The sequence below is a fragment of the Hemitrygon akajei genome, chromosome 5, assembly GCF_048418815.1.
Source record: "Hemitrygon akajei chromosome 5, sHemAka1.3, whole genome shotgun sequence".
NCBI classification, from domain to species: Eukaryota; Metazoa; Chordata; class Chondrichthyes; order Myliobatiformes; family Dasyatidae; genus Hemitrygon; species Hemitrygon akajei.
The window spans coordinates 114,559,210-114,574,607 of NC_133128.1; the positions used below are offsets into that span (position 1 = coordinate 114,559,210).

General features: G+C 42.5%; 1 protein-coding gene across 5 annotated transcripts in view; it reads right to left on the reverse strand.

Annotated features, from left to right (window-relative positions):
* Positions 1-15,398, reverse strand: part of LOC140728069 (anion exchange protein 3-like) — a 222,127-nt gene that overhangs the window by 25,917 nt on the left and 180,812 nt on the right. Inside the window, exon 23 of one of the 5 annotated variants that reach the window (XM_073046234.1) lies at positions 1,644-9,866. The exons of the other annotated variants lie outside the window; for them this stretch is intronic. Coding sequence (XP_072902335.1) covers positions 9,789-9,866 — 78 coding nt within the window. The 3' untranslated portion in view covers positions 1,644-9,788. Of the gene's footprint in view, positions 1-1,643; positions 9,867-15,398 lie in introns of those variants that run through there. 5 annotated transcript variants of the gene reach the window in all.

Below are 15,398 nucleotides of genomic sequence, written 5' to 3' on the forward strand. Positions count from 1 at the left end.
TCTCTTGAAATAAATGCTGGCATCACATTTCCCTTCCTTACCACAGATTCAAGCTTCAAGTTAATTTTCAGGGAATCCTGCACAAACACTCTCAGGTCCCTTTGTTCCTCTGATTTCTAAATTTCATTCCTGTTTAAAAAATGGACTATGCCCGTATTCCTTCTGCTTCAGTGCACGATCATGTTCTTCCCTACACTGTATTTCTTCTGCAACTTCGTTGCCTTTTCTCTTAATCTGTCTAAGTCCTTCTGCAGACTCCTTGCTTCCTCAACACAACCTACTCCTCCACCTATCTTCATATCAACCGCAAACTTGGCCTCAAAGCCATCAAATCCATTATCCAAAAGACTGACATATAATGTGAAAAGAAGCTCTCCCAACACTGTTCCCTTTGGACATCACTACACACTGGCAGAAAAGGCCCCTTTTATTCCCACTCTTCGCTTTTATGCCTATCAGCCAGTTTTCTGTCCATTTCTGTAATTCAGAAATCAGAGTTACAGGGGGCTATGGGAGTCCTTGTGCAGGATTCCCTAAAGATTAACTTGCAGGCTGAGTGTATGTAAGGAAGGCAAATCCAATGCTGGCATTATTTTCAGGAGGACCAGAATATAAAGACCAGGATGTAATACCAATGGGTTCTTATCTTGTTTAGCAGCCTGATGTGTGGCACCTTGTCAAAGGGCTTCTGAACATCCAAGTAAACAACACCCACTGACTCTCCTTTATCTATCTTGCCTGTTACTACCTCAAAGAACTCCAACAGATTTGTTAGGCAAAATTTCCACCAAAAGAAACTATGCTGAAGTTGGCCTATTTTATCTTGTGCCTCCAAGTACCCCAAAACCTCATCCTTCATAATGGATTCCAACATCTTCCCAACCACGGAGGTCAAGCTATCTGGCCTATAGTTTCTATTCTACCGCATCCCTTCCTTCTCAAAGATTGGAATGACATTTGCACTTCTCCAGTCCTGTCAGAATCCAGTATTTCTTGAACGATTGTTACTAATGCCTTCATAATCTCTTCAGCTACCTCTTTCAGAACCTTGGTGTAGTACACCTCGAAATTTCTTAGCTTCACAAACTTCTCCTTAGGTATAGCAATGAAACTCACCTCTGCCCCTGACACTCTCACATTTCTGACATTCTGCTAGCACCTTTCACAGTGAAGACTGATGCAATATACTTATAGAGTCCGTCCATTATTTCCTTGTCCCCCATTACTACTTCTCCAGCATAATTTTCCAGTGGCCCGATATCCGCTCAAGCATCTCTTTTATATACTTGAGAAATTTTTGGTATCCTCTTTGATATTATTGGCTAGTTTACCTCATATTTCATCTTTTCTCTGCTGATGGCTTTTTAGTTGCCTTCTGTTGGTTTATAAGAGCTTCCCAATTCTTTAGTTTTTGCTATATGATATGCTCTCTCTTCTGCACTTATGTTGTCTTTAACTCTCCTTGTCAGCCATGGTTGCCTCACCCTCTGTTTGGAATACTTCTATTTCTTTGCAATGAACCAGTCCTTATTGTACCTGTTTCAACCACTTCCTCTGGAAGTTTGCTCCATGTTCCCACCACCCTCTGTGTGAAGAAGGTGCCCCACCATGAAAAGAGAAGACAAGGAACTCCGTACCTGTAACATACTAGATTTTATTAAAGAGACTCCTGTACCAGAATGGTCACAGCTCCAAACATTCAGAAAGAAAGACAGTCTGAAAAATTATTGGCACAAAAATACGAGAGATTTCACACATCTCAGTTTTTCACAGTACAAATGCCAGGATACTCATTAATAATTTAAATCTTCCTTGTGAATCTTATTTAAAATTATTACATCTATTCTATTCTCAATAAAATAATTTATAAATGTATGCTCATATACAGAAATACCCAACACTCATCGAGTGAGCTGCAGTGGGGAAACAGTTGTAAAAAAAACCTTCTCTGGCTGTACACAATGGAAAGTGCAGATTAGAACGATTCGACGTTGAAGCCGGCTGCTAGTCTTAATCGGTTACAGGTCGCTAGAAGCCGTCACACTTGACTTGCATCCAAGGCCTGGAGACGAGTTCAAATCTAAAACATGGCAGCTTGGGAATTTAGTTAACTGGATAAAAAAAATGTCTTTATAACAATTAGGTTGTTGTAAAAATCGTCCTGGTAAACAAATGCACTTCGGGGAACAATATACACAAAATATTGGAGGGACTCAGCAGTTCAGGCAGTACTATGCAGGAGAATCTTTCTCCCCCCATTCAGCATTATGGTTTCCTCTTATCCATTCTCTTCTCCTCACTGACCCATCACCTTCCTCTGGTACCCCTCCTTCCCCTTCTGCTACGGTCCACTCTCCTCTCCCATCAGATTCCCTCTGCAGTCCTTTACCACAAGACATAGCCACAGAATTAGGCCACTTGGCCCATTGAGTCTGCTCCCATTCCATCATGGCTGATTTATTATGCCCCTCAACCCCATTCTCCCATTCTCCTTCCTTCTTCCCATAACCTTTGACGCCCTAACCAAAAACCTATCAATCTCTGCTTTAAATATACTCATTGATTTAGTCTCCATAGCCAACCGTGGCAATGAATTCCACAGATTCACCACCCTCTGGCTAAAGAAATTACTTCTTATAGCTGTTCTAAATAGATGTCCCTCTATTCTGAGGCTGTGCCTTCTGGTCCACTATAGGAAACATCCTCTCCACATCCACTCTGTCTAGGCCTTTCATTCTTCTAAACTCTAACAAATACAGAGCCATCAAATGCTATGCCTTTATTCCTTCTATCAAAGTGCATAATTCCCTGCTCCCTGTCCCTCCACATATCTTTGTATTGTCTTCAAACTTGGCCACAAAACCATCAAGTCCGACATCCAAATCGTTGACGTATAACATGAAAAGAAGTGGTCCCTATACCGATCCCTATACAGAGCACCAGTTGTAAATGGCAGCCAACCAAAATAGGCCCCTTTATTTTGACTCTTGCCTACTGCCAATCAGCTATCTTCTATCCATGCAGTATCCTTCCTGTAATACCAAGGGTTCTTATCTTGTTAAGCAGCCTCACGTTCAGCACCTTGTCAAAGACCTATTGAAAATCCAAGTAAACAACATCCACTGACTCTCCTATTCTGCCCATTATTTCCTCAAAGAATTCCAACAGATTTGTCAGGTAGGATTTCCCCCTACCTCGTTCACCTATCATCTCCCAGCTTTTTACTTCATCCCCTTCACCCACCCACCTTCTCCCTCACCTGGTCTCTCCCATCAGTTTATACTCCTTTCTCCTCGCCCAACTTCTTATTATGGTTTCTGCACCATTACTGAGCCTGAAATGTCATCAGTTTATTCCCCTCTATGGATGCTGTCCGACCTGCTGAGTTCCTCCAGCATTTTGTGTGTGTTGCTCAAGAGTTCCAGCATCTGCAGAGTCTTGTGTTTATGATGGGTTTCAGGCTCAGGGAGTCTGCCACCCTTGCCCAGTCTGGTTGAGATGTGACTCTGAGATGTTCTCTGAAACCCTGATACTCTGAGGCTGATACTTCAGGGACATTTAGGAGACTTTTGGACAGGCACATGGATGTAACAAAAATGGAGAGCTATGTAGGAGGGAAGGGTTAGATTGATTGTGGAGTGGGTTTAAAGGTCGGCACAATATCCTGGGCCAAAGGGCCTGTATTGGTCCATGCTGTTCTATCAAACTCAATATCAGACAGAAACTCTTGGTATGCACATAATTCATTAGCTCTGGCTTGCACAGATTGACTGCCAAAAGTCCCGAGAAGTGTATCAGTTTAAGGCAGTGATCAGAGGAGGAGTTCCTGTTGCTGGAGTTTGAGGAGATTTAGAACAGTATGTCATCAAAAACTCTAAGCAAATTTCTACAGATGGACTGTGGAGCGCATTCTGACCAGTTACATCACTGTCTGGTATGGAGACTGCAATGCACAGGACTGGGAAAAGCTGTAGAGGGTTGCAAACTCAGCCAGCTGCATCATGAGCACTAGCCTCCCACTATCCAGGGCATCTTCAAAAGGCAATGCCTCAAAATTTGCAGTGTCCATACTAAGGACCCTCGGCACTCAGGACACGCCTCCTCCTTATTACTACCATCAAGGAGGAGGTACAAGGGCCTGAAGACACACATTCAACATTTCAGGAACATCTTTTTCCCTTTGACATCAGATTTCTAAATGGACCATGAATCCATAAACACTGCCTCGTTTTTTGCACTACTTATTTATATCTTTTATATTTCTTATTGTAACTTATAGTAATTTTTTATGTACTGGACTGCTGCTGCAAAATAAGTTCCACGACATATGTTAGTGGTAATGAACCTGATTTCGATTCTGACCTATCTTCCCACTGTTTGTGGGGGGGGTAAGGGAATCCAAGCAGAGAAGCTCATTCAGTCCCTCACTTTGTCATGATTACCCACTCAGCAACACCTGATTTGCATCCTGGTTTAACGTTAAACCAAAGCCCCCATCAGCTCCCCCTAGTGGATGTAAAACTCCCCATGACATCAGCATCTTCTGCTGAGAGCTACCAAGAATTTGCACTCACTAACACAGATTATCCTGCTCTTTCTATGCATCAGTCAGCCCCTAGGTTTCCCATGTCCATAAGACTATAACACATAAGAACAGAATTGGGCCATTTGACCCATCGAGTCTGCTTCATTGTTCCATATTGGTTTATTTATTATCCCTCTCAATCCTATTTTCCTGCCTTCTCTCCATTACCTTTGACACCCTTACTAATCAAGAACCTATCAACCTCAGCTTTAAATATACCCAATGACTTGTTAAAAAAAAGTCTTGAGGGATCTAGGTAAATGATCAAAATGGTTCCAGTGTTGAACTAATTGGATAAATAAGATCATAAGACATAGGAGCAGAATCCGGCCATTTGGACCCATCAAGTCTGCTGATTTATTATTCCACTCAATCCCATTCTCCTGTCTTCTCCCCATAACCTTTTAGCGCTCACAGATGAAGAATCTATCAACCTCTGTTTTAAATATACATAGCCAATGATTTAGCCTCCACAGCCATCTGTGGCAATGAATTCCACAGATTCACCACCCTCTGGCTAAAGAAATTCCTCATTTCTGTTCTAAAGGGACGTCCTTCTATTCTGAGGCAGCGCCCTTTTCCTAGACTATACCCACTATTTGAAAACATCCTTTCCACATTCACTCTCTTGAGGCCTTTCAATATTCGGTAGATTTGAATGGGATTTCTCCCTCATTCTTCTAACCTCCAGCGAGTACAGGCCAACAGCCATCAAACACCCCTCACACATTAACCCTTTCATTCCATGGCTCATTCTCATGAACTTCTGGACCCTCTCTAATGACAACACATCCTTTCTCAGCTAACGGGCCCAAAGCTGCAGTGGTTACACTACAAAAGGACATCATTGGATGTCGGGCATTGACCTGAGGCTGTAGAAGGCACTACAGAATTTTCTTTTATTTAAAGATACCGCACGGTAACAGGACCTTCTGGCCCAACAAGCCCGTGCTACCCAATCACACCCATGTGACCAATTAACCTACTAACCCGTACACCTTTAGCAGAGCACCTGGTGGAAACCCACATGGTCACAGGGTGGACGTACAGTACAAGCTCCTTACAGACAGCGGCAGGAATTGAGGCTGGGTCACTGGCATTGTCAGTGTATAACGCTAACTGCTATACTACTGTGCCGCCCCTAATGCTGGTACGCTTTCTACACTCACCAGAAACTTGGCCTTGAAACTCCAAACCTGCCTGCCCTCCTCTAGTTTGTTTTGTAATGTGGCGGCATGCACCTCTCCCCCTCTTTGTCACCTGATCAGAGACCTGAGCCCCCAGAACCCTACATGCAGCTTTGCAGAGTTCAATTCCACAACGGCCAAGATCAGCTGACCTGTAGTTCCTCACCAATTCCTCAAGTCGCTGGGGATTGTTGGCAATCCCAACACCTGCCCTTGACAGCCTGTGGCACTGACGGAGGAAGTGCTGAAGGAGTGAGGTAAAACACTGTGAATTCATTAAATGTCACCTTCAATGACATCAACTCTGAAGGCCTCTGTTTGTTCAAGCCTGACTTCAGGTGAGAGTGGTGGGTGTGTGGAACACCCTGTCAGGGGTAGTGGTAAAGGCAGATACATTTGATAAATTCACCAGTACATTTTTGGACTGTGGGAGGAAACCAGTATAGGAGGGAAGGGTTAGATTAAGCTTAGAGAAGACTAAAAAGTCAGCACAACATTTTGGACTGAAGGGCCTGTCTTGTTTTCTGTTCTAAATATGGGTTTTAGTAAGGTGTTTGTCAAGGTTTGCCATGGTAGCCTCATTCAGATGGTCACGTGGTAAGGAATCCAGGGAAACTTGATAGTGTGGATTCGGAATTAGGTTGCCCACAGAGGATGGTTGTAGATGGAATGTATTCTGCCTGGAGGTCGGACACCACACAGATCTGTTTTGGGACCCCTGGTCTTTGTAATTTTTACAAATGACTTGGATGAGGAAGTGGAAGGGTGAGTTATTAAGTATACAGATGACATGAAGGTTAGTGGAGTTGTGGACAGAGCGGAGGGATGTTAGAGGTTATAATGGGACATTGATAGGATGTAGAGCTGAGCTAAATGGCAGGTGGACTTCAACTTGGAAAAATGTGAAGTGATTCAGTTTGCAAAGTCAAATTTGAAGGCAGAGTACAAAATTAATAGCACGATTCTTAGAAGTATGGAGGTACAGAGAGATTTTGGAGGCCATGTATATAGGTCCTTCTGTGTTGCTGCGCAGGTTGATAGGATGGTTAAGAAGATGTTTAGAATAGTTGTGGAATTGAGTTCAAGAGGTGCGAGGTAATGTTGCAGATCTATAAACCCCGGTTAGAACACACTTGGAGTATTGTGTTCAGTTCTGGTCGCCTCATTACAGAAGTACAGAAAATAAATTACAAGAATGTTGCTGGGACTTGAGAACCTGAGTTGTAGGGGAAAGTTAAATAGGTTAGGAGTTTATTTGCTGGAGTGCAGGAGAATGAGGGGAGATTTGATAGAGGTATACAGAATTACAGGGTTATAGCTAGGGTAAGTGCAAGTAGGTTGGGTAGATTAGACCAGGAGGTCAGAGGTAGGGGTGAAAGTGGAGCTTTAGGTGGAATGTCTTCATTCAGAGGATGGTGCGAGAGTGGAATAAGCTGCCAATGGAAGTGAGGGATACAGATTCAATCGCAACATTTAAGAGACATGTTTAAGTCATTTAAACATGTTTAAACATTTAAGTACATGGATGGGAGGGGTATGGAGGGCCATGGTCCAAGCACAGGCCAATGGACCTAGGCAGAATAACAGTTGAACATGGACTAGATGGGTCAAAGGGCTGGTTTCTGTGCAGTAACACTATGACTTAATGACTCTATGAACAGCATGGCCTCTTAAAGATGTCCTCCATGCTGCCAACGCAAGTGGATGATACCAGTAACTGCTGAGTAGTGGGAATGGGGGATATTGGTGGAGAAATGGAGACGAGGTAGTGTCACCTTACTGAAGGACAGAGAAGCCCAAGAAGTCAGTAGCTTCGGTTCAAATGTTCCAACAGCACTGAGGGGCAGTTGGAGGTTCCTGGGTCAACTGGTATACATTGGGAAAAGGGAATTCCCTGGCCAGGGTATTCCTGGACCAGGAGCTGGCTTAGAGGAACAAGAATGAGGTATAGTCAGCCAAGACCAGGCCTGTCACACAATAGTTCAATCCCACTTTATCTTAATCTCTGTCCCTTAATGGGTGGCGTGGTAGTGTAGTGGTAGCATAAAGCTTTACAGCACTAGCAATCGGAAGATTGGGGTTTGATTCCTGCTGTGGTCTGTAAGGAGTTTGTATATTCTCCCTGTGACTGAGTCACCGGGAACTATACCCACCGGAATTCAGACGAATCAGAGATCATATAGAAACATAAAATTCTGAAAGCCATAGATAGGATAGAGGCAGGAAAGTCATTTCCATTGGTAGGTGAGACTAGAACAGAGGGCCATAGGGAACTTGGGTGGCACGGTAAAGTACTGGTTAGTGTAACACTCTACGGGTTCAATTCCGCCACTGTCAGTTAGTATGTTCTTTTTGTGACCTTGTGGCTTTCTTGATGCTCCAGATTCCTTCCTCATTCCAAGAATGTATGGATTAGAGTTAGCAAGTTGTGGGCACGCTGTGTGGGTGCTGGAAGCATGGCGATACTTGCGGGCTGCCTTCCGCACAATCCTCAGACTGAGTTTGCTGTTGATGCGTTTCACTGCGTGCTTCGAAGTTTTGATATACATTTGACAAATACAGCTAATCTCATTAATCTTTTCTGAGCAGAGAGCTGGGAGGCTTAGGACCCTGAGTGGGTTAGAAACGCCGGTGTGAAGGCCAATCCTGCTTACTCCAATCCTGTGGAAGAATTATTGGGTTGAGAGCTAATGTCTCTCAGCACCCTGAACCAGAGTTGTGGTGGATGGTTAAAAATTCACGGTAGGAAGTCAGCATCTCCACAAGCCCAGCAAAGAAATCTCAGTGTTGCATCTCTCTGGAGAAACAGAGACTCACGGACAAGCAGGGGAGAGATGTGGCAACTGGTCTCAACGTCTGTTTCCGACATTATCCAGGTACCTAACCTCAATATACTGCATAAAGGAGGGCACCAAAGTCCACTTTCCCAGCTTCCTCCTCCTATCAGTGCTTCCAAAACTTCACTGCCTTCACCATATTTGTTTGCTTATTCATTCATTTATAGATACAGCACAAGTTACAGGCTCTTCCGGCCCCAGTGAGCCCGTGTTACCCAATTGACCAATTGACCTACTTACCTATACGTCTTTGGAATGTGGGAGGGAACCAGAGGACCCGGAGGAAACCCACGTGGGGAAGATGTATAAACTACTTACAGACAGCGGCAGGAACTGAACCTGGGTCACTGATGCTGTCATAACATTATGCTTCCACACCACCCCATCTCCCTTTCACCTATCCAACTCTCAACGCCGTGCTGTCCAACTCACTAGGTAAAGACATTTCTCCTCATCTCTATTCTAGAAGTACGCCTTTGTACTCTGAGGCTGTGCCCTCTGGTTCCAGACACCCCAGCACCTCCCTAACCTCCTTCCCATCCTTAAACTCTTAACTTAAAACTCACCCCCTTTAATCGAGTCTCTGTTTAACCGAGATTTGTGTTGAATTGTCTTTTTTCTTGAGTAGAACACGGGTCGATCTTTACGGTGTTAAAGGTGCAATAACTATGAAGTTACCCTTGTCAACAGACGCAGGTGAGATATAAACCTCACTGTGAACATGCTGCAGAGAAAGCTTCCCTATGTTCAACTCCCAAGTTCAGGGTCACATCGCCTGAGAAGTGACAATCTACCAGTTTGTTATAAGACACTCAGTTATATCTTTATAGTAAGTAAAGTTTGCATGTGGGGAATTGTCTATTTTGTTTAGTTAACATCTAATATAAAACAGCACAGTAGGATACAGTAGGAAAATACAGCTGGTAGCCATCTTGGTCTTGAGATCTTTGTCCGTCTCCCTTCTTGCAGAGGGATCTCCTGTTGCCTCTCACAGGGCAGCTCTCCTCCTGCCCAGCTCTGGTGTGCTGGTTTGAAGGAGTAGGAGGGACCTAACGGCAGGACTGTCCCCATTGCCTTGCGCAGGGAGGGAGCTGCTTGCAGGCCAGGAGGAGGAGGTAGACAGCAGAAGGCGGATGGGACTGCAGAGGAAGAAGAGTGAGGGCCACCTCAGCTTACCCCTCACAGGGGCATGTGCATCTCGCTGTACTCGTCGTGTCCATCCTCGTCGAAGTTTGGATGTGTCTCGTCAGAATCCAGCTGCATGAGGAAAGGCAGAGTGCATTGTGTCTTTAAAACAGGATACATCTGCGTAACTGTAGTCCATAAGAACTTAAGGTACAGGAGCAGATTAGGCCATTTGGCCCATTGAGTCTTCTCTGCTATTTCATGGCTGTTCCATTTCCCTCTCAGCCCCAGTCTCCTGCCTTCTGCCTGTATCCCTTCATGCCCTGACTAATCAAGAATCTCTCAATCTCTGCCTTAAGTATACCCAATGCCTATGGCATCGAACTCCACAGATTCACCACTCTCTGGCTAAAAACAATTGCTCCTCATCTCTCTCCTAAATGGACATCTGAGGCTGTGTTCTCTAATCTACGACTCTCCCACCATAGGAAACATCTTGTCCACATCCACTCCATCTAGGCCTTTCAACATTCGCTAGGTTTCAATGAGATCCTCCCTCATTCTTCTGAATTCCAGTGAGTACAGGCCCAGAGCCATGAAATACTCCTCATATGATAAACTTATCAATCCTGGATTCATTTTCATGAGCCTTCTTTGAATTCTTTCCAATGTCAGCACATCCTTTCTAAGATAAGGGGCCCAAATCTGCTCACAATGCTCCAAGTGAGGCCTCACCAGTGCTTTGTAAAGCCTCAACATTACAGCCTTGCTTTTATACTTCTGTCTTCTTGAAATGAATGCAACATTGCATTCACCTTCCTCACCACTGACTCAACCTGCAAATTAATCTTAAGGGAATCCTGCATGAGGACTCCCAAGTCCCTTTGCACTTCAGATTTTTGAATTTTCTCTTCATTTCGAAAATAGTCTAAGCTTTTATTTCTTCTATCAACGTGCATGATCATACATTTCCTGACACTGTATTCCATCTGCCACTTCTTTGCCGGTTCTCCTCATCTGTCTAAGTCCTTCTTTAGCCACACTGCCTCCTCAGTATTTAACTCGTTAAGCAGCCTCGTACATTGCACCTTGTCAAAGGCCTTCTGAAAATCCAAGTAGGTAACATCCGCCAATTCCCTTTGTCTATCCTGTTTGTTATTTCTTCAAAGAATTCCAAAGTATTTCTCAGGTAAGATTTTCCCTTAAGGAAATCATGCTAACTATAGCCTAATTTATCATGTACCTTCAAGTACCCTGAAACCACATCCTTAACAATGGATTCCACCATCTTCCCAGCCTCTGAGGTCAGACTAACTGGCTGATAATTTCCTTTCTTCTGCCTATCTCCCTTTTTGAAGAGCAGAGTGACATTGACAATATTCCATTCCTTCAGAACCATGTCAGGATCAACTGATTATTGAGAGATCATTACTAATGCTTTCACAATCTCTTCAGCCACCTCTTTCAGAACCCTGGGGTGTACACCGTCTGGTTCAGGTGACTTACCTACCTTCAGATCTTACAGTTTCCCAAGAATCTTCTCCCTAGTAATGACAAATTCACTCATTTCTGCCTCCTGACACTCTTGAACTTCTGGCATACTGCTAGTGTCTTCCACAGTGAAGACTGATACAGAATACTCATTCAGTTCATCTAGCATTTACTTGTCCCCCATTACTACCTCTTCAGCATCATTTTCCAACTGTCCGATAACTACTTTCGCCTCACTTTTACACTTTATATATCTTAAACATGAGAAAGTCTGCAGATGCTGGAAATCCAAAGCAACACACACAAAACGCCAGAGGAGCTCAGCAGGTCAGGTAGCATCTACGGAAAGGAATAAACAGTCAATGTTTCAGGCCAAGGCCCTTCTTCAGGACTGAGTAGGAAGGGAGAAGATGTTCTAATAAATATGGGTGGGGGGGGGCAGGGAAAGAGGACAGGTAGAAAGTGGTAGGTAAAGCCAGGTTGGTGGGGAAGGTCAAGGGCTGGAGAAGAAGGAATCTGATAGGAGAAAGGGAAGGAGGGAGGGACCCCGAGGAATAATAGGCATGTGAGTAAAGGGTCAGAATGGGGAATAGAAGAAGGGGGGGGGGGATTTGTTTATTGGAAGGAGAAATCCATACTCATGCCATCAGGTTGGAAGAGTATCCAGCTGGAATATAAATTGTTGCTCCTTTACCCTCCTCTTGTGCCAAGATGAGTTCCTCCTGCATTTTATGTGTGTTACTTTATATATCTGAAAAAAACTTTTGATAGGCTCTTTAATATTATTGGCTATCTTACTTTTGTATTCCATCTTTTCCTTCTTTTTTTAAATAAATTTTTTAATTGAATTTTCAAATAGGTTACAGAAGGAAAAAAAATTATCAACCCTTCCCCTCTCCCCTTAACCCCTCCCTCCTAACATAGCCCTATAGAAAAAAAAAGAGAAGAAAAAAGAAAGAAAAAAGAAAGAAAGAAAGAATGCCTGGATATCGGAAGATCCCCACATGCACCATGGAGTTCATAATAGCTTTAATATGTATATTTATTTCTTTCCCCAGATAACCAATAATTTTATCTTTGGAGCACCTATCTATTTAATCCTATTTTTTGTAAATAAGGGCGCCAAATTTTCAGAAATATTTCATATTTATCTCTTAAATTATAAGTAATTTTTTCAAGTGGAATGCAGCTAAAAATTTCATTTTTCCAACGATCTATACTTAAGTATGCATCCGATTTCCAAGTAACTGCAATAACCTTTTTGGCTACTGCCAATGCAATTTTTATGAATTCTTTCTGATATTTATTCAATTTGGATTTCAATTTTATCCCTTCAATATCGTCTAGTAAAAATAATGTTGGATTATGTGGAAGTTGTATTCCAATAATTTGTTCCAGTAAAACTCTTAAATTTGTCCAAAAAGGTTGAATTTTAAAACAAGACCAAGTAGAATGTAAAAAAGTACCAATTTCTTGATTACATTGGAAGCATTGATCAGATAAATTTGGGTTTAATTTATTTATTTTTTGTGGTGTAATATATAATTGATGTAAAAAATTATATTGCACTAGTCTTAGCTGGACATTTGTTGTATTTGTCATACTGTCAAGACGTAGTCTTGACCAATTTGTTTCTTCAATTTTAATATTCAAATCAGTTTCCCATTTTTGTCTCGACTTATGAATTCCTTGTTTAATTGCCTGCTTTTGAATCAAACTATACATACAAGAAATAATTTTTAAAATTTTTCCTTTTTGAATTAAAATTTCTATTTCATTAGGTTTCGGCAATAACATTGTTTGACCCAATTTATCTCTTAAATAAGCCCTTAATTGGAAATAACAAAAAAGAGTGTTTGATATTTTATATTTATTTTTTAATTGATCAAATGACATTAATATACATCCTTCAAAACAATCTCCTATAAATCTGATCCCTTTTTGAAACCAGTTGTATAAAAGTTGGTTATCCATTGTAAAAGGAATAAGTTTATTTTGAATTAAAGGCATCTTTTCCTTCTTTATGACTTTTTATTTGCCTTCTGTTCACTTTTAAAAGTTTCCCAATCCTCTAACTTCCCTCTAATTTTACTTTATTATATGCCCTCTCTTTGACTTTTATGTTGGCATTGACTTCCATTGTCAGTCACACTTGCATCATCCTGCCTTTAGAATACTACTTCTTCAATGAGATGTATCTATCCTGCGCCTTCCAAATTTCTCCCAGAAACTCCAGCCATTGCTGATCTCCTAATGTTTCCTTCCAATCAATTGAGGCCAACTCCTCTCTCATCCCTTTGTAATTCCCTTTACTCCACTTCAATATTATGATCACTTAACCCAAAGGGTTCCTTTACCTTAAGCTCTCTAATCAATTCTGGTTCATCGCACAACACCCAGTCCCGAATAGCCAATCCCCTAGTAGGCTCTACCATGAGCTGCTCTAAACAGCCAACTTGTAGGAGCTCTACAAACTCCCCCTCTCAGGGTTCGATACCAACCTGATTTCATGGAGTTCTACAGCATGAAGACGGGCCTTTTGACCCAACTCATCCATGCCTTCCTGAGCTAGTCTCCTTTACCCGTATTTGGCCCACATCCCTCTATACCTCAGGTAGAATGTAATTGAGATGCACCTCCGTAAAGCTATCAGAGAGGCTGAGAGATAGTACCGGTCTAAAGTCGAGTCTCAGTCCAGCTGGCAGCTGTGACAGGGCTTACAGACTGTAACAGATTACAAAACAAAGGCAGGCAGAATCACTGACAGCACATCCCTTCCTGACGAGCTTAACACATTCTATACACGACTTGAACAGAAGGGAATGGGCATGTCACCACCCACCCCGACAGTCACCAGTCCACCTGAATCTAGGGTCACCATCGCAGATGGAAGATTCATCTTCTGCAGGGTGAACCCACAGAAAGCATTGGGAATGTATGAAGTTTCTGGTCATATCCTTAGATCCTGTGCAGATCAGCTGGAGGGAGTATCTGCAGGCAGTTTTTACATCTCCCTGCTTCAGGCTGTGGTTCCTACCTGCATTAAGTAGATAACTGTTATCCCAGTTCCCAAATAAAATAAGATAACAGTGGCTGTAACAGTTGCCATCATGAAGCACTTTGAGAGGCTGATCATGGCACACATTAACTTTGTGTATTTAATATTTCAGTAATATTGTAAATATATATTTTGACTAAGCATTCCTTGCTTGCTGACATAATTCATTACAGGTTATATGTAAAAGTATGTGAACAACATACATCATTATGCCACCATGTCATTTGTGATTGCTTCACTAAAGAAAATGAAAATAAAAACAAAGGAGAAATGTTTCCTAGCTCCTGGGTTATTCTTTCAATTAGCTTTTGGAATTACAAAACATAACAGTGGTGATGAATAAGTTTTAAAACGAACCTGAGATGACTAACTACCTGTTGAAGTGCAGCAAGTTTTTCTTCTTTGGAAGGGGAGAAAGACGTTTGAGTTAAATAAAAGGCAGAAAACAGACAAAGTTCATGGGTTCTTAAACAGTAAGTATCAGATAAACAGCCGCATCAGGATGCTGTTCATTGACCACAGCTCAGCGTTTAACAACATCAGAACCACAACCCTGATAGAAAGCTTATGAACCTGGACCTGTGTACTTCCCTCTGCAATTGGATTCTCGACTTCCTAACCGGAAAACCACAATGTCTCCTCCTCACTGACGATCAACGCTGGCACACCTCAGCCTTAGCCCACTTCTCTACTCTCTCTATACCCATGGTTGTGTGGCTAGGTATAGCTCAAATACCATCTATAACAACCATCTCAGATCTCAAATGGAGACAAGAGGGTGTACAGGAGAGAGATATACCAGCTAGTTGAGTGGTGTCGCAGCAAAAACCTTGAACTCAACAGTAAGACTAAAGAGCTGATTGTGGACTTTAGGAAGGGTAAGACAAGGGAACATTTCTTTTGGAGAGATCAGAAGTGGAGAGAGTGAGCAATTTTGAGTTTCTAGGTGTCAACATCTCTGAGACCCTGGTCCCAACATATTGATGCAGCTATAAAGAAGGCAAGACAGCGACTATATTTCATTTTGAGTTTGAGGAGATTTGGTTTGTCACCTAAAACACTCGAAAACTTCTACAGATGTACCGTGGAAAGCATTCTGACAGGCTGCAACGCTG